Source organism: Muntiacus reevesi, chromosome 1 (assembly GCF_963930625.1).
Source record: "Muntiacus reevesi chromosome 1, mMunRee1.1, whole genome shotgun sequence".
NCBI lineage: Eukaryota > Metazoa > Chordata > Mammalia > Artiodactyla > Cervidae > Muntiacus > Muntiacus reevesi.
In genome coordinates, this window is record NC_089249.1 from 285,046,354 (window position 1) to 285,070,222 (window position 23,869).

Consider the following 23,869-nt stretch of genomic DNA (forward strand, 5'->3'; position numbering starts at 1 on the left):
TAGGGAACTGAATGCAAAAGTAGGAAGTCAAGAAACACCTGAAGTAACAGGCAAATTTGGCCTTGGAGTATAGAATGAAGCACGGCAAAGGCTAAAAGAGTTTTGCCAAAAGAACGCACTGGTCACAGCAAACACCTTCTTCCAACAACACAAGAAAAGACTCTACACAAGGATATCACCAGACGGCCAACACCGAAGTCAGATTGATTATATTCTTTGAAGCCAAAGATGGAGAAGCTCTATACAGTCAGCAAAAACAAGACTGGGACCTGACTGTGGCTCAGATCATGAACTCCTTATTGCTAAATTCAGACTCAAATTGAAGAAAGTAGGGAAAACCACTTCACCATTCAGGTATGACCTAAATCAAATCCCTTATGATTATATAGTGAAAGTGAGAAATAGATTAATGGACTCGATCTGATAGTCAGAGTGCTTGACGCACTTTGGATGGAGGCTCATGACATTGTAAAGGACACAAGGAGCAAGACTATCCCCAAGAAAAAGAAATGCAAAAAAGCAAAATGGCTATCTGAGGAGGCCTTACAAATAGCTGTGAAAAGAAGAGAAGCAAAAACCAAAGGAGAAAAGGAATGATATACCCATTTGAATGCGGAGTTCCCAAGAATAGCAAGGAGAGATAAGAAAGCCTTCCTCAGTGATCAGTGCAAAGAAATAGAGGAAAACAATAGAATGGGAAAGACTAGAGATCTCTTCAAGAAAAATAGAGATCAGGAGGGAACATTTCATGCAAAGATGGGCTCAATAAAGGACAAAAATGGTATGGACCTAACAGAAACAGAAGATATTAAGAAGAGGTGGCAAGAATACACAGAAGAACTATACAAAAAAAGATCTTCACAACCCAGATAATCACGATGGTGTGATCACTCACCTAGAGCCAGACATCATGGAATGTGAAGTCAATTAGGAACCATCACTACAAACAAAGCTAGTGGAGGTGATGGAATTTCAGTTGAGCTATTTCAAATCCTCAAACATGATGCTGTGAAAGTGTTGCACTCAATATGACAGCAAATTTGGAAAACTCAGCAGTGGCCACAGGACTGGAAAAAGTCAGTTTTCATTCCAATCCCAAAGAAAGGCAATGCCAAAGATATTTCCCTAACCTTTTCTAAACCTTGTTCTAGCCTAGATTTGGCACTAAATACACTGGGAAGTGGACAAACCATTTATCCGCAATGAGTTGATTTCTTTAGGTGTAAAACAATAATTTTTGCCCTGTCTTTATTTGATAATAAATACATTAAGATAATCATTGTTCAGTGGCTCAATTGTGTCTGACTCTTTGTGACGTCATGGACTGCAGCACGCCAGGCTTCCCTGTCCATCACCATTACCCAGAGTGCGCTCAAACTCATGTCCATCCAGTCTGTGATGCCATCCAACCATCTCATCCTCTGTTGTCCCCTTCTTCTCCTGCCTTTTCTCTTTCCCATTATCAGGGTCTTTTCCAATGAGTTGGCTCTTTGCATCAGGAGTATTGCAGCTTCAGCAAGCGTCCTTCCAGTTAATATTCAAGACTGATTTCGTTTAGGATGAACTGGTTGGATCTCCTTGCAGTCCAAGGGATTCTCAAGAGTCTTCTCCCACACCACAGTTCACAAGCATCAATTCCGCATTCAAATCATCAGCCATGGGTATTATCAAAGGCTTTATGAACTGAAAAGTCCTGACCAGGAAACTTTTTCCATTTCCCCCCCAAATTGCCAATATGGAAAGAAGACTTTTTTTTGCAATGATAAACACAGCATCTGCATTGTACACAATTTAGAACATTCTTGATGTTTACCTGATAATTAAAACCATTTGTATATATTTCTATGGCTCATAGGTAAAAAAATTAATCCATTAATATTCCAATTTATATTTTACCTTAACTCTGTAGAATACAAACAAAAACATTTTTTACTATGGCAAATTTCAATTTCATACGGAAGCATAAGAGCAGCATTATGATCTCTCACGCAGCCATTCCCCAGATTCAACAATTATCAGTCTTTAATATAAACGTATAAAAAAACATGCAGGTCATATAAATCCTGCACCGCATCTCCAATTATTTTGAAAGCAAATTCCCAGATGTATAATTTTATCCATAAACACTTATCTCCACAAGATAAAGGCGTTTAAAAAAGTGAGCGTCGCTCAGTCGTGTCCGCCTCTTTGCGACCCCATGAATGACACAGTCCCTGTTACTCCCCAGAACACTGGACGGGGCAGCCGGTCCCTCCGCCCGCGGATCTTCCAGACCTCGGGATCGAGCCCGGGTCTCCCGCGCTGCCGGCGGACTCTTCACGCCGAGCCACCGGGAGGCCCCGGGCATTTAGAAACGTGCCCCAGCCGCAGTCGGATTAGACGTGTCCGTCCGGAAAGCCTGGGCTAAGGCTTCCACCTCCTCTCACTCTCCCGCCGGCCGGGCTTTCCCACTCGGCCCCGCCCCTCCAGGCCCGCGGGAAATCTGCAGCAGTATCAGATAGTCCGGGACGGCGGGGAACGCCCTCACCTTGCGCTCGACTGGGGCCTCGGAACCCAAGTGGTGACTCCCCTTCGCGTCCCGCAGGGAGCTACTTTTCAGCTGCACCGAAGGCAGCCTCCGTTCGCTCGATTGGCAGCGAGCACCGGAAGCGCTAGGGCGCCGGAAGCGCCGACCGATGGTTGTACCGCGCGAGACGCGCTGACGGGCCCGGGCGCGCGGTCTCCCAGGGACTGGAGGCGCGAGGCAGCCATCGGCGGCCGCGATGGAGCGGGGACCGGGCGAACGTACCGCCAGCGCCCTTTTCGCGGGGTTCCGGGCCTTGGGGCTCTTCAGCAGCGACATTCCCCACGCGGTGCGGTTCAGTGCGCTGAAGCGCCGGTTCTACGTGACCACGTGCGTGGGCAAGAGCTTCCACACCTACGACGTGAGTGACCCGGGTTCGCGCCGCCCTCCGCGCGGGCCGTCCGACTGCGACGAGCCCCGGCGGCGATCGGGCTGGGGGAGGTCCCGGAGAACATCGGAGTTCAGCGGCAGAGTGTTGGTTGGAAATAAATGCGGTGAAGGAAACTGCCCCCCCCCCCCGCCCCCTTTTAATTAGAAAGAGCTGTAAGCCATCTCATTGTGCAGTTCCTGACGAGAACCGCGTTAGAGATGCGGGCTAAAATACGCTGGGATAACTGGGGAGGGTGAGATTAGTTACGGTTTAGGCGACTGTTCACATTTGATAGCAGACTAATTTCCCTAAACTTCCCCTGAGCATCTATTTTCTGCCACCATGACAAAGTTCAGAGGTGCCACATCCTCTAACCCTTGCAGCATTTCTTTCTAAGAAGAATGTTCGTTATTTTGTAGCACCCTTACATGGACTAGGAGACTAAATCTCAGAAAAAAACTGTTACTTGCCCAAGGCCTTCCTGCTTGTCACTGATGGGTTTTCCTCTAAAATACGTTATCAATCTTTGAAACGCCTTTTGTTGCTGTTTCCTTGTTTCTCTTGTCTTCTCCAGATGAAGGTATGCTCTGTGAAAGGTGGGGCCTTACTTGAGGAGGAGGTTAAGACTAGTTGGTGTTAATTAAGCACTTTTCCTGAAATATGGGTTTGGGTTGACTTCGGGAGTTGGTGATGGACAGGGAGGCCTGGCGTGCTGCGATTCATGGGGTCACAAAGAGTCAGACACAACTGAGCGACTGAACTGAACTGATGTAAAGTTGTACTTCTAGAAAATATAAACTTTCCTTGAAGGACTGTGAAAATAAGATGGATTGTTAGCAAGAAGAACTGGTTGTTGGAAGCAGGTAGAATTAGTGGAAGAGCAAGTGAGGAACGGAAAGGGAAGGCCATCTCCAAGATGGAGACGGTGTTGGTGATAGCGCCTAACATTTATTTGACCATTTACTGTATGACTGACTCCATTCTAACTCTTCACACAAATTTTACTCATTGGATCCTCACAATAATCCCATAAAATTAGGGACTTATTTTAACCCTTAATTTATAGGTGAGGAATTTGAAGCACGAGTGGTTGAGTAACTTTCTCATGGCTGGATCAGTAATCATAGTTTGGGGTCCACAAATTACAGCCTGCAAGCCAATTCTGCCAACATTTTGTTTTTGTACGACCAATGACATTTTTGTTTGTTTTTTTCTCTGTGTTTATTTTAATATTAGCATAGTCTCCAAGTAAAATTTGCATAGTAGTGGGATGTAGTACAGTCAGATTTTGAGTGAGATGGAGACATCCATCTACTCTCAATTAAGAAACATAGATTATTTAATTCATCTTCAAGGGCACTTTTAGTCTTACGCTGTCACTTTCTTGAATTCCTCCTTATACCCTTCTGTGCTCTATGCTTCTGAGCTAGATGGTTTTGATGTTTTTAAATGGCCGGGAAACAATCAAAGGAAGAAGAATATTTCACAGCATGTGACAGTTTTAAAGATTATAATTATATATCCATAAATTTATTGGAATATAGTCATGAACATTTTTTTTTTTACCATATGTGGCTGCTTCTGTGATATATTATCAGTTGAGTGATTGCAACAAAGACCACACAGATTGCAAAGCCTTAAAATATGTATTGCTGCTGCTGCTGCTAAGTCGCTTTAGTCGTGTCCAACTCTGTGCGACCCCATAGACGGCAGCCTACCAGGCTCTGCCGTCCCTGGGATTCTCCAGGCAAGAACACTGGAGTGGGTTGCCATTTCCTTCTCCAATGCATGAAAGTGAAAAATGAAAATGAAGTCGCTCAGTTGTGTCTGACTCTTCCCGACCCCATGGACTGCAGCCTACCAGGCTCCTCTGTCCATGGGATTTTCCAGGCAAGAGTACTGGAGTGGGTTGCCATTGCCTTCTCCTAAAATATGTATTACATGACCTATATACAAAACTATACATGATGCCTACTCTTCCATCACTGATGAAGTAGTAGAAAATATAAACTTTCCTAATAATGAGAATGGGCTTCCCTGGTGACTCAGACTGTAAAAGAATCTGCCTGCAATGCAGGAGACCCAAGTTCGAGCCCTGGGTCAGGAAGATCCCTTGGAGAAGGGCATGGCTACCAACTCCAGTATTCTTACCTGGAGAATTCCATGGACAGAGGAGCCTGGCGGGCTACAGTCTATGGGGCCTCAAACAGTTGGGACACGATTGAGCGACTGAACTGAGCGACTAATCAGCTAATAATGAAAATTAATATCATCAGTAAGTGTCTTTTTAAGGAAGGACCACATAGCAAATTTATGTATGAGGTTAGAGCGTAATCTTTAAGTGCTAGATTATTATAATTTTTTTATTAGTAGCAATTTAATCATTTGTTCTCTTTTTTAAAAACAGGTTCAGAAACTTAGTCTGGTTGCAGTAAGTAAGTATAGTCTTTATCCTGAATTTTGCGTGTTTAGTGTATTTTAACATTCTTTTAAAATTTTGACTTAAATTTAAGAATTGTGAAGCATATAAAGACTTAGGCATGTATTTATGGTAAATGTACATAGCTAACAAAAACGTCCAGGACAGGATTGTTTGTCACTTACAGTTGTCATTTCTCTTAGGTCTTCTTTAAACTAATTCATTTCTTTCTTTGTGGTTTACAACATTGATATTTTTAGAGTAGTGTAGGCTAGTCTTTTTAAAAGAATATTCTTCACTTTGACTTTTTCTGATACTTATGATTAGATTCAAGTGTTGCAAGAGTAACAAGGGAATGATGCTGAATTCTCAGTGAGCCATATCAGGAGGCACATGCTATTGGTCAGTCTTTTTCCTGGCAGTGAAAACTTTGATCATTTGGTTAAGGTGACATTTATCAAGCAGCTCCTTTTAAAGACTTCCCCTTTATAGCTAATAAATGTAGTAAGTGCATGTGGTAAGATACATTGAAAATAAAAATGAAGTCACTCAGTCGTGTGACTCTTTGCGACCCCATGGATTGTAGCCTACCATGCTCCTCCATCCATGGGATTTCCCAAAGAAGGATACTGGGGTGGATTGCCATTTCCTTCTCCATGACCCAGGGATTGAACCCGAGTCTTCCTCATTGTAGGGAGATGCTTTACCGTCTCAGTTGTCTCAGTCTCAGATGTCTCGGACGGTAAAGCATCTGCCTACAATGCTTACTCCTTGGAAGGAAAGTTATGACCAACCTAGACAGTATATTAAAAAGCAGAGACATTACTTTGCCAACAAAGGTCTGTCTAGTCAAGGCTATGGTTTTTCTAGTGGTCATGTATGGATGTGAGAGTTGGACTATAAAGAAAGCTGAGTGCAGAAGAATTGATGCTTTTGAACTGTGGTGTTGGAGAAGACTCTTGAGAGTCCCTTGGACTGCGAGGAGATCCAACCAGTCCATCCTAAAGGAAATCAGTCCTGGGTGTTCATTAGAAGGACTGATGTTGAAGCTGAAGCTCCAATACTTTGGCCCCCTGATTCGAAGAGCTGACTTATTGGAAAAGACCCTGATCGTGGGAAAGATTGAGGGCAGGAGGAGAAGGGGATGACAGAGGATGAGATGGTTGGATGGCATCACCAACTCAAAGGACATGGGTTTGGGTGGACTCTGGGAGTTGGTGATGGACAGGGAGGCCTGGCGTTGCTGCAGTTCATGGGGTCGCAAAGAGTCGGACACGACTGAACTGAACTGAACAATGAGGAAGACCTGGGTTCGATCCCTGGGTTGTGAAGATCCCCTGGAGAAGGAAATGGCAATCCACTCCAGTACTTTTGCTTGGGAAATCCCATGGACGGAGGAGAATGGTAGGCTACCGTCCATGGGGTCGCAAAGAGTCAGACACGACTGAACAACTTCACTTTCACTTTAACTAGTCTTTACTGTTCAAAGTTTCATGTACTGCTGACTATCATTTAGTGGTGATTCTCACCTCAGTTATTAGGATGATTATCAAATAGTGATTTTCTGATTCTATTATTCCATTGTAAGAAAGAGTTTTCCTTTTTCCCACATTTTGATATTTTTTTGCAATGGAAGAATTTTTTTTTTTTTTAAACTCTTTTATAGAATGAAGAGCTTGCCAGGACTGAGAGATTCTAGTTTCACCATCAAATGTGGTCTTTGTAAGAAAAACAGAGCTATATGGATTTAGAGTGTATGTCAGATAAATTTAATTTTTTAAAAAGATTATAGAAGGCTGTAGAAGGGCAATATTAAAGTGAATGATAAACCTATAAAAATAGAATAACAGCAGGAAAGATACTTAAAAAAATTCTCTATATTTTAACGGTCCTTCCCCCAAAATGGGAAGTAAAAAGTAACAACCCATGTGACCATGGTAATGAGAGAGAAATCAAGAAACCCTGTCATGAGGAATGGCGGGAGGTGGTAGGGTTGTTTACCTTGGAGAAGATTAAGTGGAAACGTATTATTCATGAAAGGGTCAGCATGTAGAATATCATATGGGATTTTTTTTTAAGTTACTCCAAACTGTGGAGTTGAGAGTTCTCAGTTTTGACCTACTTTTAAAATATTCTGAAGTTGTTAGGAGCTTGATGTTGCTGAAGGCATTCACATGGAGATTAGATGACCATCTGCCAGAGTTTTGTGTATTTAGCGAGGATTTTTTCCCTCAAATAACCTCAAAAAGCTTCTCAATTCTTTAGGATTATGTCCTTGTGTCTGCAGATACTGGACATTAATTCTCTTAGGGAAAGTCAAGGTGATGTCATATTTTCAATGTGATTATTAGATGTTATTATTAGATGTCTAAAATAACACTGAAGTCTAAATTTTATGCTCTGATTGTCATACATACATATTTTTAAATTATAAGAAATGAAAGATGTTACATGCATAATTAAAGTTTGTATTTGTTCCACAATCTTAAATATCTTTATTTCTTAAAAAATATGTTTAATTTTTTCATTTTATATCTTTTTTTCCAGGTAACTCTGTCCCACAGGACATCTGCTGTATGGCAGCTGATGGAAGGTTGGTCTTTGCTGCTTATGGGAATGTTTTCTCTGCATTCGCCCGTAATAAAGAGGTTTGTATCTTTGAACTATTTTGTCTTTTGCAGTCAGTGATCGATTGTCATGGTAGTGGGAGGGAACTTTAATGTTGCTCTTCTTCATCTGAGACACTCTTGACGTATTTTTTTTTTTTTTTAATGTATATTCACTCTGCTGGAGGAAGAGAAAGTTGATTTCATCAAATTTTCATAATCAGTTAAAAGTGATGCTTTGTTCCGTTTTCTTTGCCTGGGATCAACCTGAGAATCATTTGGGCAGCTAACTACTACAGCTTTTTTGTTTCCAACCAGGTCCCATCTCTGGAGTTGTCTACTTTGTTTATTTGGTTGGGGTAGGATTCAGTCAAGAGTATTTTGAAAATATTTTCCTAAGAGATTCACATCTGTACCATTGCTTTATGTGGATTGATTTTTTTCGTTATGAACATCATAGCCCATGACTCATTTTCTAAGACCCAGGTGCTTGTTGCCTACATAGAAAAGGCTAGATCCTCTGCTATCTCTACTAAGGGAGGATCTTTTTTTGTCTTAATCTACTCATTGGTTTCTGAGTTTGTCCTGGGATGACTAATTTGAGAGATGACCTGGCGCTAGTGATCCAGAGTGAAAGGGAATGTGGCCATGGGGATGGCTAGATAGCCCGGTGATGGAATTACTGTACTTCTCAAAGTCTGACTCAGGCTAATGATGTTTGTTCCCAGTGTCTTCCATCATCTCTACCCATGGCAGAGAAAGGCAATTTAAAGTTCTTTAATGGGAGTTTTTGTTTTGACAGTAAGTTTTTTTCTTTTTACAGAGTCTGGGTCCTTTTTTTGTTCAAAATACTGCAGTTTGTAGGTTTTCCTGGGAGATAAATGTACATATTAGGAGTAGAAAGGTATCAGAGACTATGAATTGTAGGAAACTGTTACCATCCCTCGGGCCAGAGGGAGGAGGAGAAGAAATAGCGTTCCTGGAGCCTGGTGAGAACTGAAACCTTGGGGGAAGAGACTGTAATTAGTGAGGGTGCAGCTACTGCTGTCAGGGTAAAAATGTCTGTGTCCAGACAGAAAGCTGTAGGGAAGAAGTATCCTAATCGCCGTCCCTTGTCTTCTGTGGAAGCCAGCTGGTGGTGGCTGTAGAGGTCAGCCTTCTGGAGCATCCCGAGTTTCTAGAATGCATGGAGTTGTGCTGGTTGGGTTGGCTGAGGGACCCAGCTCTTTGGATGCCTTCTTCCTAAGCTTGGTTGAAAAGCTGAGCCTCAAAGATCTCATTTCTGTGTTCCTAGCCCATGTGTCCTAATTGAACTTGCTGGGGGAGCAGGTGAAAACGTGTGATTCCCTGCTACTTGTTAATCTAACCTTGGGTAATCGAAAGTTGGACATTTCTTAATGTGAGCATCTTCAGGATTTTCGTGGTTTTTGTTTTGTTTTGTTTTTGTTAATATAAATAATATTACATGATGAATGAATAATTTGAAATTCTTTTGAATTTTGACATTGCAGGTAGTACATACCTTTAAAGGTCATAAGGCAGAAATCTGTCTTTTGCAACCCTTTGGGGACCATGTTATCTCTGTTGATACTGACAGCGTTCTTATTATTTGGCACATATATTCAGAAGGTAAGATTTAACCAATTTATTGCTTTATCTTGGAACAGTATGTGTGTAGCTAAAATATCTCTGTAAGGATGACTTCTATACCAGAGATTTCACATGTAAGCAGTAAAAAATTTTCAAGAATCTTTGTGTATAAGGAAAAGGGTTCTAAGTAAAAAAATTGCTAAGCAGTTTTAGTTAGCTAGTTGAGCTGTTAATAATGCTTTGCATTACACTTCTCCAAGTTTAATGACAGGTGATATTTTCTCTGTGGGGTGAATTTGGTGTATATTTACACTTGAGTAATACTTGGTTTGTATTTTCAACTTTTGTAAGTGAGATTGTAATAGTAAACTTGAAGATCTAGTCATCTGAAGGAAAATAAACATCCTTTTGCTAAGAATATGAGTCAGTGTCCTTTAATTGTGATTTTCTTAAACAGTGTCACTGAGCTATGTTTATAGGGCCGTGTTATCACCAAAGGTTAGAAATTTATCACCAGAATAACCCCAGCTTTCGTCAGGTCAAAGACTGTAACAAGACTGTGGGGTCTGTCTGAATTAAAGCGTTTAAGTTTTTGGCCTGTGTGCATTTCTAGCGTTTGTTGCCTCTTGACTAGCTCGTTTTTAAGGTAGTCTGTCTGTTTTTAGTAGGAGTCTTGGGGATCGCGGTCCTGGCAGTCACCCCGTGGTCTTCTGAGATCAGCCACTCTTGCTTTCTCTTTACTCAAGTGGAGGGAACAGAATTTCAGACATAGTCCCCATGCAGATGGATATTAAAAGACCTTTTATGAAGTTAGAGAATCTGACTCTAACAAGTCAGATTCTAATAGCAGGAGTTCAGCCAGCTTTCTGTTGACACTGATACCCAGCTTTTTGTTACTCTTGCAGCAGCACAGTGTCTTCAGGGAGCTGTTTGTAGTGATCTTAAGTAAGACTGCTAGTTACAAATAGAGGCAAGAATCTTTTAAAATAATATTTAAGTAAAAGATTCTGTAATTCTCGTCTGTTATCTATGTTCTTTAAACTGTGGTGCACATATTCCTGGAGTGTGCAGCAGCCAGATAGAATGAAACTAAAGTTTAAGAGAAGTATTTGTTCTCTGATACTCAAATTCATTGGGAAATTAAGTGAGAAAGTGTTTTCATCATAGGTGAACTGTGAAGTAGAAAACAAAATTCACACGTAGGAATTTAAGCATGTGATGTTTCAAAAAATGTTTTGATCTTGAAGCAAAAGACAGCAGGTTGTGCCATTTTCCACTCAACAGGGCTGCAAGTTCTTTTCCTCTCCTCTGTTTGAGGGTCTCCTGTGTAAATGAGAGAAGGCCTGTTTTTAGTTTCATTTAAGTTTGCCTCTGACTTTTTACATGTTTGAGGAGCTGATCAAGCTCCTTCCCTCCCATGCACTTCATTCGGAACATTAGCTGCCTCTTGATTAAATTATAAAATACTAAGTCTGATCCCTTAGTATCATTTTTTTTTAACTTTTATTTTCACCCCGTAAACCAGTTTGGCAGTGAGTAAAATTTTAAATAGGATTGATATTAGAACTTTTAGAAAATTCTTAACAATCTAAGTAAACTTGAAAGTCGCCCCTCATCACATTTGTTTAATTTCTCAGGGAATGTTTATTAGTTAGTATATGTCTTTGATTTATATTAGTACATAAATCTTTGATATGGTAGATTTTAAGTGCTAAATATATGGGTGTTTAAAATAAACTGTTTTATGTATTATCTATAACCTTTACTTTTGTAGAAGAATACCTGCAGTTGTCTTTCGATAAATCAGTATTTAAAATTTCTGCAATTTTGCACCCAAGTACCTACTTGAATAAAATACTTCTTGGCAGTGAACAAGGAAGCCTCCAGTTATGGAATGTAAAATCCAAGTAAGCTCTGTATTTAGAACATAAGTAATTCCTACCTTATCCTCATCTATTACTCCCTAAAGCATTCTTAACTCTCTCAATTCTCCTTTCTTTTATATCTTTTTTGGAGGGTTTTCAGTAAATATGCCTGTTCCTGGGGTTGTTACTCATGGAATCACATATGTGAAAGCTGGGATATGGTCCTGAAACATGGTAGGCAGCTTCATAAATGCTCATTAAAAACTATATACTAATAACCTTAGTCACTGTAAAGAATTCATAAAACTGTAATGCAGGCTTTAGTACACAAGATCATTGAAATCGTCACTAAACAGCTTCTAGTTCTCAATAAACTAAAACATTAGATGGCGACACAAATCAGTGTTTATTTAGTGCTAGCATTTAGGTATGGTTTTCAGGGTAAAAGCATATTCATCTTCAAGCATAAACATGATGAATGTCTGTAATACTATTAGTTATAGTTAGGGGGCTAGATAAATGACGGTGAGCACCTCTGCCTGTTATTTGTACACTTATCCAGCGAAAAGAGTGGCAGCTCAATTTTCTTTGTATAATCATTAAAAGAGCAATCAGAAATGTTTGACCATCCAGATTTTTCTTTCCAAAGCTCTTACAGATTCAAAAGGGAAAATAAGATTTTCAGAGGTTTAATGTTTGTCCTATTAGTTATTAGTTTTAAATCAGTGTTTCTGTTCAGCTTAACAAATTTCATTGACTACCTATTCTGTAATAGGCTGGGAAATAATGATGGGAATATTCTCTGCCCCAGGGTTATCTCTTTAGGTTTTGTGTGAGAGTGACCTAATCTGTGCCTAAAGAATTTAAAATATGAATAAATATTTTATTGTCATTATAACAATCTCAGGTATCTCTGCTCTATAAACTATCATTCATGGCTTGATTCTGAAATTCAGAGCAGCATCACTGTTGTCATGTAACATACAAGTAGTAGTGTCAGTTCAGTTCAGTCGATCAGTCATGTCCGGCTCTCTGTGACCCCATGAACTGCAGCACGCCAGGCCTACCTCTCTCCCACCAAGTAGTACTCCTTTTTTGTATTAGGTTTCTGGTATCACACTGTAGTAAAAAGTGAGATCTGCCTGTATTCTAAGATTTTATTTTAAATTGTATCTGTCATATAAAATAGCTTTTACTTATGTATTTTTTTTCTTTCTCTTTTTAATTTCTCCAAGAGCCTGGATAGTATTATAGTTCTTAGCAGTTTAGAATCTGAGTCTGGGCTCTGTCAATATTAGCCTTGTAATCTAAACTTAATTTTTTCATGTAATTAAGTTTCTTAGTTTTTTAATCTGAAAAATGGTGCTGTTTACCTAATAGCATTATTTTGAGTATTAAATAGATTAATATACCTACTTGGAATAATGTGGGGCAGAGTAAGAATTTAATTAATAGCTACTATATCATTTTTTAATATGTAGTTAATTTTGTTTTTCTCCCCCCCCAAAAAATGGCTTTCAACTATTTTTCCTTTTGTAGTAAACTTCTGTATACATTTGCGGGATGGAAAGTTGGAGTGACAGCGCTTCAGCAGGTTAGTATTTTTCTGTTAAGTTAGATAAGAAATGAAGGCAGTAGTAGGATCTTTCAGTTTCAGGGGCCAACCAACCACATTTGTGGACCTAAAGACAAAATAAGGTATAATATAGTTTTTTAATAAATATTACCCTGAAAAACAATGTTTTAGAAATAGAATTGAAAACAGTGCCTTTATCTATAAATATTTGTGGAAACCTTTTTGCCTGGAATTAGTCTCTTAATTCTGTGGTTGGCTGAATCCATGTTTACCAAGCATTTGTAAGCATATAGAGTCCAGTGCCTTGGTCAGAGTGGAGATAAGGTATTTCAGTGAAGCAAGGGAGTCTGTAGGTCATACAGAGAACTTTGTCAGTGTGTTGAGATTTGTAGCTTGAGTTAATCGGTCTGTTCGGTTCAGTTCAGTCACTCAGTCGTGTCCGACTCTTTGTGACCTCATGGACCACAGTACGCCAGGCCTCCCTGTCCATCACCAACTGCTGGAGTTTATTCAAACTCATCTCCATTGAGTCAGTGATGCCATCCAACCATCTCATCCTCTGTCATCCTCTTCTCCTCCTACCTTCAGTCAGTGCCCAGTATTAATTGTTTATTAGATGCTGGTCTCTTCCAGAAATAACTGCTTTTTGTCTTTATGAGTTTGTAGAACTGTATGTCTGAATGGCTGTATTGCTGCAAAGAACCTTACATGTTGGACATGCATCCAGGCCATGTACCTTATCTTTCCAAATATCCATTGCCTATACCTGCTCATTCTTCATTCTCTCACTTCCATCACCTTGCTCTGCTTTTACCTACCCAGAAAATCCCAAAGGTGATGATTAGGTTCTTTGAGGGCCAGCCATCATATTTGTTTTAGTGTCACCAGCTTCTGCACAGGGTCTCATGCATAGTAGTTACTTAATGGCAAATTAATTACATGTTTAGCCTGATTCCATTTTGTAATGGTACTGGACATTGATTTTCTGTTCTTAAATACAGAAACGTAGTATAGAGTCTGTATGTAATACTGTTGTATAAAATGAAGATTAAAATCATAGACTATTAGAGCTGGAACAGACTAATTGTATAACCTATTTGCCTTTTAACATGGGTTATAGGTTTTCCTTGTGTTCTTTGGATAGACCATTCTTCACTTCCTTTGTAGTTGGCCTTTTATGTTGCCATGCATATCGTGAACCTTAATATGTTGTCTAAGAGTTGTCTCTTCTTTGTTTCCATTCAGGCAATAATGATCTGTATTGATTTCACGTATCAGCTCCTATGTATTACAGCTGTTTTCTTAGCAAGTTAACTATGTTTGTGGGTGGGGAAGTGATGATGACTACCAGACTGAAGCTGGGAAGTAATTTGGAAAAATCATTCCTAAATACTTCCATGCCAGATATCAATTAAAGTATGCCAGAATGCCAATATTCATTGTTTTTGCCATCTCCAGAAAGATATTCCATTACCAATACTTATTTTGGTAGCAAATGATGATGTGATCATCAGTATTATTAAAGCTATTTGATTAAAAAAATGAAAAGTTGAGTCATTTAATTTTCAGGCCCCAGCTGTGGATGTTGTGGCTGTTGGTCTCGTGTCGGGTCAGATTATCATTCACAACATTAAATTTGATGAAACTTTAATGAAATTTCGTCAAGACTGGGGACCTATTACTTCGATTTCATTTCGCACAGGTAACTCTCAACTTGTTTATGGATGAAAATTAAGAACATTTCAGATGTATTACTTTTAAGTTCATAGAAATTTTCTTAATATTTGCTTATAATTTAATCTAATAGAAATGAATGAAATACTGGAATATAAAGAGCCAAAGGAATATTGGTAGATTATTGGTATATAGTCTTTTATTTTAAATTTATATTTATGGATTAAAAGAGTGGAGAGAAGAATTATTAAGTTTAATTGTTTGATGGTGCATGTTTTTCTTAGTTTATTCTATTTTAACAACAGATGGTCACCCAGTGATGGCAGCTGGAAGCCCATGTGGCCATATTGGACTCTGGGATCTAGAAGACAAAAAGTTAATCAATCAAATGAGAAATGCACATTCTACAGCGATTGCCGGACTGACATTTCTCCACAGAGAGCCGCTTCTGGTCACAAATGGTGCTGACAATGCTCTCAGGGTACTGTGGTTATTACCACCTTACTTTGGGTTATTACAAGCCTGCTCTGATGTACCAGCCTGAAACCTAGAGGGTGAAAGGAATATGGGATAAGACATGGATACAGATGAAATAGAAGGCATAGCAGATTGCCTGATTTTCATGAAGTGAGAGGGTTGTACTGTACTCAGTCGCTCAGTCACGTCCGACTCTTTGTGACCCCATGAACTGTCACTCGCCAGGCTCTGTCCATGGGATTTTCCAGGCAAGATTATTGGAGTTGGAGAGAGTTGGACAGCTTATCTTTTCCCTAACCTGCACTCCAGGATCAGTGGTCTGCAGGCATTACCCAATGCCAGTAGATTTATGTAGAAGATGGTTTGACTGCTTGCAGATCACTTGACACATTGTGGGGGGAAACCTTACTTTTTTTTATTTCTTGGCAGATATGGATATTTGATGGTCCCGCAGGTGAAGGCCGGCTTTTGAGATTCAGAATGGGGCATAGTGCTCCTCTTACCAAAATAAGATATTATGGACAAAATGGACAACAAATTCTTAGTGCAAGTAAGTTTCTGCTTTGTGTTATTAGTTTAATTCAGCAAGTAATGGGAACAAAGTGTTTGGTATTTATTAGCTTTGGTATTTATACATTTTTAGATTCAGATGTCCCTTTGAGTGACTTGAAAATCTGAGTAAAATGAGGTGATTGTTTTTGAATACTTCAGGAAACACTAGCTGATACTACTTTTATTTGGAATGTCATTCTATTTAGTAATCGTTGGAGTCAGAATGGACAGATTCCAGAAATGTGGCCCTTGCCTCTTCAGATAATCTGCTGGCATTTATTAGCACCTCATTTTATCCTTTGTTTTTACTAAATGGCATTCCATGGGCAGTTAAATATTATAAATGAGGTAGTTACAATCAGCTTCCTTTTAAAGTGCTGCCAACTAACTTCAAGCTTTTTATAGAATCTAATTTTATAAACGTCATGATTCAAGTGGTCCATTGTTTTGATGAAGCTTGATTAGACATATTCTGTGTATATCAACAGGTCAGGATGGAACACTTCAGTCATTTTCCACGGTACATGAAAAATTTAACAAGAGCTTGGGACATGGTAGGTCTTTTGCAAAATGGAAAAAAAGCTATTGGTCTAAAAAAAATCATCTCAAAGAGTCTGGGAGATAACCAGAGGAGGTTTCATTATTAAATTTCCTCTTTCTTAGGATAAAATAAAATTCCCTTATGTGAAAGAGCAGTAATAAGATTTGTGAGTCAGTATTGCTGTAGAAGTGGTTGAAGTGCTCCTGTAAGATTGAAGAGTTAGGAATCTTAAGTGGTAAAAACATAATGCTACCACCCAAAAGACATTGATAATGCAACTGGAGCCATCTGCTCAGTTCAGTTCTGCCGCTCAGTTGTATCCGACTCTTTGCGACCCTGTGGACGGCAGCACGCCAGGCCTCCCTGTCTGTCACCAACTCCCAGAGTTTACCCAGACTCATGTCCATTGAGTTGGTGATGCCATCCAACCATCACATCCTCTGTTGTCCCCTTCTCCTCCTGCCTTCAATCTTTCCCAGCATCAGGGTCTTTTCAAATGAGTCAGTTTTTCGCATCAGGTGGCCAAAGTATCGGAGTTTCAGCTTCAACATCAGTCCTTCCAGTGAACACTCAGGACTGACCTCCTTTAGGATGGACTGGTTGGATCTCCTCGCAGTCCAGGGGACTCTCAAGAGTCTTCTCCAATCACAGTTCAAAAGCATTAATTCTTGGTCCAACTCACATCCATACGTGACCACTGGAAAAACCATAGCCTTGACTAGATGGACCTTTATTGGCAAAGTAATGTCTCATGCTTTTTAATATGCTGTCTAGGTTGGTCATAACTTTCCTTCTAAGGAGTAAGTGTCTTTTAATTTCATGGCTGCAATCACCATCTGCAGTGATTTTGGAGCCCCAAAAAATAGTCAGCCACTGTTTCCACTGTTTCCCCATCTATTTGCCATGAACTTAGTTTTGGCATGGCATGGACCGCATGCCATGATCTTAGTTTTCTGAACGTTGAGGTTTAAGCCAACTTTTTCACTCTCTTTCATTTTCATCAAGAGGCTATTTAGTTCTTGTTCACTTTCTGCCATAAGGGTGGTGTCATCTGTGGAATGCAGAATCTAAAGATGGAAAGGCGCTTACAGAAAGCATCAAAGTAAGAAGAGTCCCATCTTTCTACCAGAAGGGATTTTTTAATTCTCTATTCATGCCCATGGTTTTTATCATTTGAAAGATTTTGTTTGTTAAACAAAAATATTCAGGTTTACTTGTAGTTAAACTTCTTTGTAAGTTAATATCCTGGCTATTCATACATGTATATACTTCCAGATGAATTTCAGAATCAATTTTAAATCAGTATCCACAATTATAATTCTTAGAATCAAATTGGAGAGTTTTGATATCTTTAAGAATTGTCTCATCTAGGAATATGATATATCCCCAGCATTCACGTTGTCTTTAATGTTCCTCAGTGAAGGCTTTTAGTTTTTCTCTTATTGGTCCTGCATATTTATGATTACTCAGTGGCATTTTATATATTTTAATATAATTTGCTAATTTTTTTTGCTAGTATTGTAAATGCAAGTCTCTTCATTTATATTCTAATGCAGTTTTTAATACCACTAAGATAGTAATAATATCATATTTATTTTGTACCTCAATTAAATGGGAATATCTTAAACTTTACATGCAAAGTTCAACGAATTAGCTTTTCTTTTATATACATTTTTCATTAAGAAGAATTTATAGCTATATTCCCCTCTCACCTAACCCCAGGATTAATAAATAAAAAGCGAGTCAAACGTAAAGGACTTCAGAATACCATGTCAGTGAGACTTCCACCTGTCACTGAGTTTGCAGCTGGTAAGAAGCTTTGTGCTGTGTTTCGAATTCTGCCCTGTCATTTATTTCCTTCTGTGTGTTTCTTTATTTTCTCCATTTTAGTAAATGTTTTTACAAATACTAATAAGCATCTGGAGGATCCCTCTAATATTAATCTCTTTATTTATTCCATTTTAATAAATGTTTTAGCAAACAGTTGAATCCAGGATGCATCCCAAATGCATGCACGTCTTGTGTGGAGACTGAAAATGACTTACTTATAATTGGAACTTATCTGTTCTAGGCTTTGTTCTCTCTAAACTATAATAAACAATATTTGCTATTTTATTTTGTAACTCTTTTAATTTATTCTATTATAAACCTGGTATAAGAAAGTCACTAATGTAAAAAGGTGAGAACTGATAGCATAGAGCTTTGGCTAATTTAATTAAGATCTAAACACACTGAGGTCTTAGTGAACTGTGTCATTTGAGCAGTGCATCATTCCAAGAAATAATTTTAAGAAAAATGTAGATAGATGATAAGATTGTTGAGTGAAAACTATCATAGAAATAATTGTTTATGCACCATTTCCATTTATAACAACCTGAGTTACTATATATATATATTTTTTTACTTTAAGTACTCTCATGTCATATGCTCAAAAATCTTTCAGTGACCCCTTAATTACGTTTTTGGGTGGAACCTTCTCTCCTTAACATGGCTTTTAAGACTGTTGGTAATGTGGCCCAGTGGCTTTGCCCTCCTCCCACCCCTCTCAGGAAAATACTGCATTTACTTGTTGTGCTTAATTTTGTTCAAGTTACGCTTGGGCCCGTGTGTGAATTTTGTTCAAGTTACGCTTGGGCCCGTGTGTGTGTGTCTCAGTCACTCTCCTCTCCACACCCCCGACTCCATTAATTTCTACCTGTTTTACTTCTTCCAAGGAGCCATTTATTACTCTCCCCAGATTTCTCAGTAAACTCCTGAATGCTCTTAGAAGACACTTAATCTTACTGTAATTTCTTCCAATCAAAATCTCTTGTTCAATTGGAAACTCATTGTTAGCAGGAATTACCTGTTTACCATACTGTATCTTAGTGCTGAATTATAACATAGAATATTAAATGCTTATTAAGTAAAGCAGGTGAATGAATGAGTGATTTTAATTATGTTTTAGAGGAAGCTCGTGAAAGTGACTGGGATGGTATCGTTGCCTGCCATCAGGGTAAGCTCTCGTGCTCCACCTGGAACTACCAGAGGTCCTGCATAGGCGCTCACTTCCTCAGGCCCGCAGGGCTGAGGACAGACAGCACAGCGGCAACGGTAAGCGGCCTGTTGGCAGGGCGTTTCCTCCTGCGGTTGTCCGGTCATCCCCAGTTTTATTAAGCATAGTTTAACATTTTGAAACCATTCCCTGCTAGTGTTAAAGTTTTCCAGCTTGGAAAGAAGCTGGAAATTATATATATATAGATTTATATATATGTATAATTTTATTATAGATTTTAAGATTTAAAATTATTAGAATTTCAATAAAATTTTATTATAATTTTATTAAAATCTTTAAGATTTTAACTTATATTTTATTTATTTTAAAATGTATTTTATTTAAAACTTATTGTAAAATTTTAAAATCTTTAAGATTTTAACTTATTAAAGGTTTAAGTTAAGCTTTGCTAAACTAAATGTAGTATATTGGTTATTTAAATTTTCTGTTTAATATAGGATTACTCAGAATACCCTTTGAGGGGGATTTCAGCATTTATCAATATACTTTCTCACCTGAACTGTGTTGCGTATATAGTATTATATTCAGTGAATGTGAATCTTAAGGTTTCTGTCTTCCTTTTCTCTTTGAATGTAAGAGTAAGAATCAGCTAAATCTTTAGTGAGTTAAAGATGTAGGAGTTATTTAAATTCTTTATTTCTTATATTTGTCTGATTGAGTACTGTCTAAGCCTTTTTTAAATATAGTTTTCTAAATGCCACTGATAACTTGTAACTTCTTACTCTATTAATATTTTATTTTGTTTTCTTTTGATAATAACATAAGTCTTCTCTTGAGTTCTCCTGGAGAAGGAAATGGCAACCCACTCCAGTATTCTTGCCTGGAAAATCCCATGGACAGAGAAGCCTGGTAGGGCTATAGTCCATGGGGTCACAAAGAGTCGGACACCACTGAGCGACTTCACTTCTGTTGAGTTCAGGTTTTAAGGTATACAGAAATTATGTCAAATTCGGTTTGCAGAATTGTTGCCTCTGCTTTTTCAAAATAAGTTTTATTGATATAAAATTTATTTACCATGAAATTCACTCATTTAAAATGTATACTTTAGTGGATTTTAGTGTATTCATAGAATTTTGCTGTTATCACAAAATCTAATCAGTCTAATTTTAGAACATTCTCCTCACTAAAAAAGAAACCCTATACCCACTAACAATAATGGTCATTCTCTCACTTTTCCCCCCATCTCCCCAACCCAGGCAACCTCAATGCCTGCTCTGGGCATTTCACACGGACAGAATCATATAATACACAGCCTCCGTGACTGGCTTCTTTCAGTTAGCATGTTTTAAGATTCATCCATGTTGTAGGATGTATCCGTACTTTATTCCTTTTATGAATAATATTTTATTTTGTAGATAAAACCACATTTTGTTTAGCCATTGATAGTTGATAGACATTTGTGTTCTTCTAGTTTGGGGTGTTATAAATAATGCTCCTGCACAAGGTTTTGTGTGGACATGTGTTTTTGTAGTCTCTGTGTTTATACCTTGTTAGATCACCTAACATAATGTAACTGTTTAGTGTTTTTGAGGAACTGACAACCTGTTTTCCAAAGTGGCTGCACAATCTTATATCCCCACCAGTAGTGTGTGAGAGTTCCAGTTTCTGTGTGTCCTCAGCAACACTGTTTGTCTGTTCCTTTTGATCCTTGCTGTCCTTGTTGTTCAGTCACTTCAGTCGTGTCCAACTCTGCACCCCCATGGACCGCAGCACGCCAGCCTTCCCCTGTTTATCACCATCCCCCAGAGTTTACTCAGATGCATGTCCATCAAGTCAGTGATGCCATCCAACCATCACATCCTCTGCTGTCCCCTTCTCCTCCTGCCTTCCGTCTTTCCCAGCATCAGGGTCTTTTCCATTGAGTCGGCTCTTCACATCTGGTGGCAAAAGTTATTGGAGCTTCAATTTTGGCATCAGACCTTCCAATGAATATTCAGGACCAGTTTCCTTTTGGATGGACTGGTTGGATCTCCTTGCAGTCCAAGGAGCTCTCAAGCGTCTTCTCCAACACCACAGTTCAAAAGCATCAGTTCTTCCGTGCTCAGCCTTTTTATGGTCCAACTCTCACATCCGTACATGACTGCTGGAAAACTATAGTTTTGACTAGACAGACCTTTGTTGGCAAAGTGATGTCTCTGCTTTGTAATATGCTGTCTGGGTTGGTCATAGCTTTTCTTCCAAGCAGCAAGTGTCTTTTAATTTCACGGCTGCAATCACCATCTGCAGTGATTTTGGAGTTGTCCTAGTAGGTATAGAGTAGTTTTTCCACTGTGTCTTCTGTTCCACGTTTTCCCGGTGATCTGACAGTGTTGGGCATCTTTGCACATGCGTCGCGTCAGTGGTACCATCCCGCCATATCCTCCTCTGCCGCCCCTTCCCCTCCCGCCCTCAGTCGTTCCCGGCATCAGGGTCTTCTCTCTCACAGTGGCTCAGTGGCCACTTCTGTGTCTTTGGAGAAATGTCTGTTCATAGGACTTGCCCATTGTATAATGGAGTTGTTTATTTTTTTACTCTTGAATTGTAATAGCTCCTTATATATTTTGGATACAGGTCCCTTATTGGATATATGATTTACAAATAGTTTTTCCTGTTCTGTGGGCTGATGCTCAGTGGGTAGAGAATCCACCTGCAGTGCAGGGGATGGAGGAGATGCAGGTTTGATCCCTGGGTCGGAAAGATCCCTGGAGAAGGAAATGGCAACACACTCCAGTATTCTTGTCTGGAAAATCCCATGGACAGAGAAGCCTGGCAGGCTATAGTCCAAAGGGTCGCAAAAAGAGTTGGACACGACTGAGCGACTAAGCATACACGTTCTGTGGGCTCTGAGAGTTTCATAATTTTAGCTCTTAAATTTAGATCTATAACCCTTCTAAGGTTAATTTTTGTGTACGATATCATATAGGTGTCCAAGTTCATTCTTTTGCATTTGGATGTCTAGTTATGTCAGTGTTATTTGCCCAAAACACTATTCTTTCCCCATTGAATGGTCTTGGTACCTTTGCCAAAATCTGTTTGACATGAATGAGGGCTTTTTTCTGATTTCACAGTTCTCTTTGATTGTTCTGTTGAGTGAGTCTGTGTCTTTTTTAAAGCCAGCATGACGCTGTCTTGAGTATGGTCACTGTGTAGGAAAGTTTTTTAAAATCAGGGTGATTGAATCTTCCAAGTTTGTTCTTCAAGAAGGCTCTTCTGGTCTGTTGCATTTCAGTATGATCAGCTTGTCAGTTTTTGCAAAGAAGGCAGCTGGGATTTTGATGGAGATCTTATTGGTTACACACTTCAATTTGAGGAGTATTACCGTCTTAATATTACTTCTGATCCATAAACATGAGATGGCTTTCCATTTAGTTAGATTTTAAATTTCTGTTACCAATTTTTTATAGTTGTCAGTATTCAAGTCTCATACTTTTTTGGTTAAATTTTTCCTAGTATTTTATTCTTTTCAATACTATTGTAAATATATTTCTTAATTTCATGTTGGATTGTTTTTTGCTAGTGTATGGAAATATAATTGATTTGATCCTATTTTGTACGTTTTTTTTGTCAGTGTGTATACTCTGTTCTCCATAGTACAAAAGTCCACTCTTAAACTTTTATTTCTAAGCCATAGAGATTCTGTCTTAAACCTCTCAAGTTTTACCTGAACAGTTGAGTAGCTATTATAATAATAGTAGTGTAATTAACAATTACAGCTAACATTTTTTGTGTGCTTACTTTGTTCCAGGCTCTCTGCCTGGCACATGCTATTTTATATTATTCTCACAGCAGTCTTATGATATGGAATATTGTTAGCCTCTTTTTATAGACAGTAAAACTGATGTTGAGGCTTAATATAATAAGTAATATGCCCAAGATTAGTAAAACTAGTACTGAGTGGAAAGCTGGGATTTGAACCTCAGACCACTCCTTCTAGAACCTGTATTTTTAACTCTTAGCCAATAGTCATCACCCCCAGAACATTGTGTGTGTGTGTGTGTGTGTGTACACAATATATATATATACACAGACACAAACACAGTGATACTTAGCTGGTGCTGCGTCATTTGTCTGGCAGAGTTAGCTGTCTGGAGCAAAGGCGGTAACCAGTATACAATAAATCAGTGTTTACTAGATAGCCAATGTGCCAGAGTACAATTTGTCACTCACAGGTAACCCTATCACCTTATTCATTTTCCTGTTGTGCTGCCTTAAAAAAATAGGTTAGAAGCCATCCTGTTAACAACAATAAAGCCTGTTAAAATAAACTCAGGTTCCAAAAAGTATGGCAGTCCCCCCATCCATGGTTTCAGTTATTCAACATTAGTCTGAAAATACTGAATAGAAAATTGCAGAATTACACAATTTATAAATTTTAAATTGTATGCCATCTGAGCAGCACTGTCCCACTCTAGTATCATCTTTTTATCTAACATGTCCATGCTGTGTACACTGCCTGCCCATTAGTATAGGAAAAAGCATGTGTATCTAGGACTTGGTGCTGCCCACCATTAAAGGCATCCATTGAGGGTCTTGTAACGTATTCTCTGTGGACATGGGGAACTAATGTATAGTAGTGCCTTCAGGACCATCATTACTTACAGG

The 23,869-nt window shown here is 38.9% G+C and overlaps 1 protein-coding gene across 1 annotated transcript in view; it reads left to right on the forward strand.

Annotated features, from left to right (window-relative positions):
- The first annotated feature begins 2,666 nt into the window (after positions 1–2,666).
- WDR36 (WD repeat domain 36) overlaps positions 2,667–23,869 on the forward strand; it is a 41,940-nt gene continuing 20,737 nt past the window's right edge. Inside the window, exons 1-12 of the mRNA XM_065923947.1 lie at positions 2,667–2,924; positions 5,341–5,368; positions 7,900–8,000; positions 9,470–9,587; positions 11,323–11,455; positions 12,953–13,007; positions 14,559–14,691; positions 14,969–15,144; positions 15,570–15,690; positions 16,181–16,246; positions 17,956–18,042; positions 19,181–19,326. Of these exons, the coding sequence (XP_065780019.1) occupies positions 2,763–2,924; positions 5,341–5,368; positions 7,900–8,000; positions 9,470–9,587; positions 11,323–11,455; positions 12,953–13,007; positions 14,559–14,691; positions 14,969–15,144; positions 15,570–15,690; positions 16,181–16,246; positions 17,956–18,042; positions 19,181–19,326 (1,326 nt within the window). The 5' untranslated portion in view covers positions 2,667–2,762. The remainder of the gene's footprint in view (positions 2,925–5,340; positions 5,369–7,899; positions 8,001–9,469; positions 9,588–11,322; positions 11,456–12,952; positions 13,008–14,558; positions 14,692–14,968; positions 15,145–15,569; positions 15,691–16,180; positions 16,247–17,955; positions 18,043–19,180; positions 19,327–23,869) is intronic.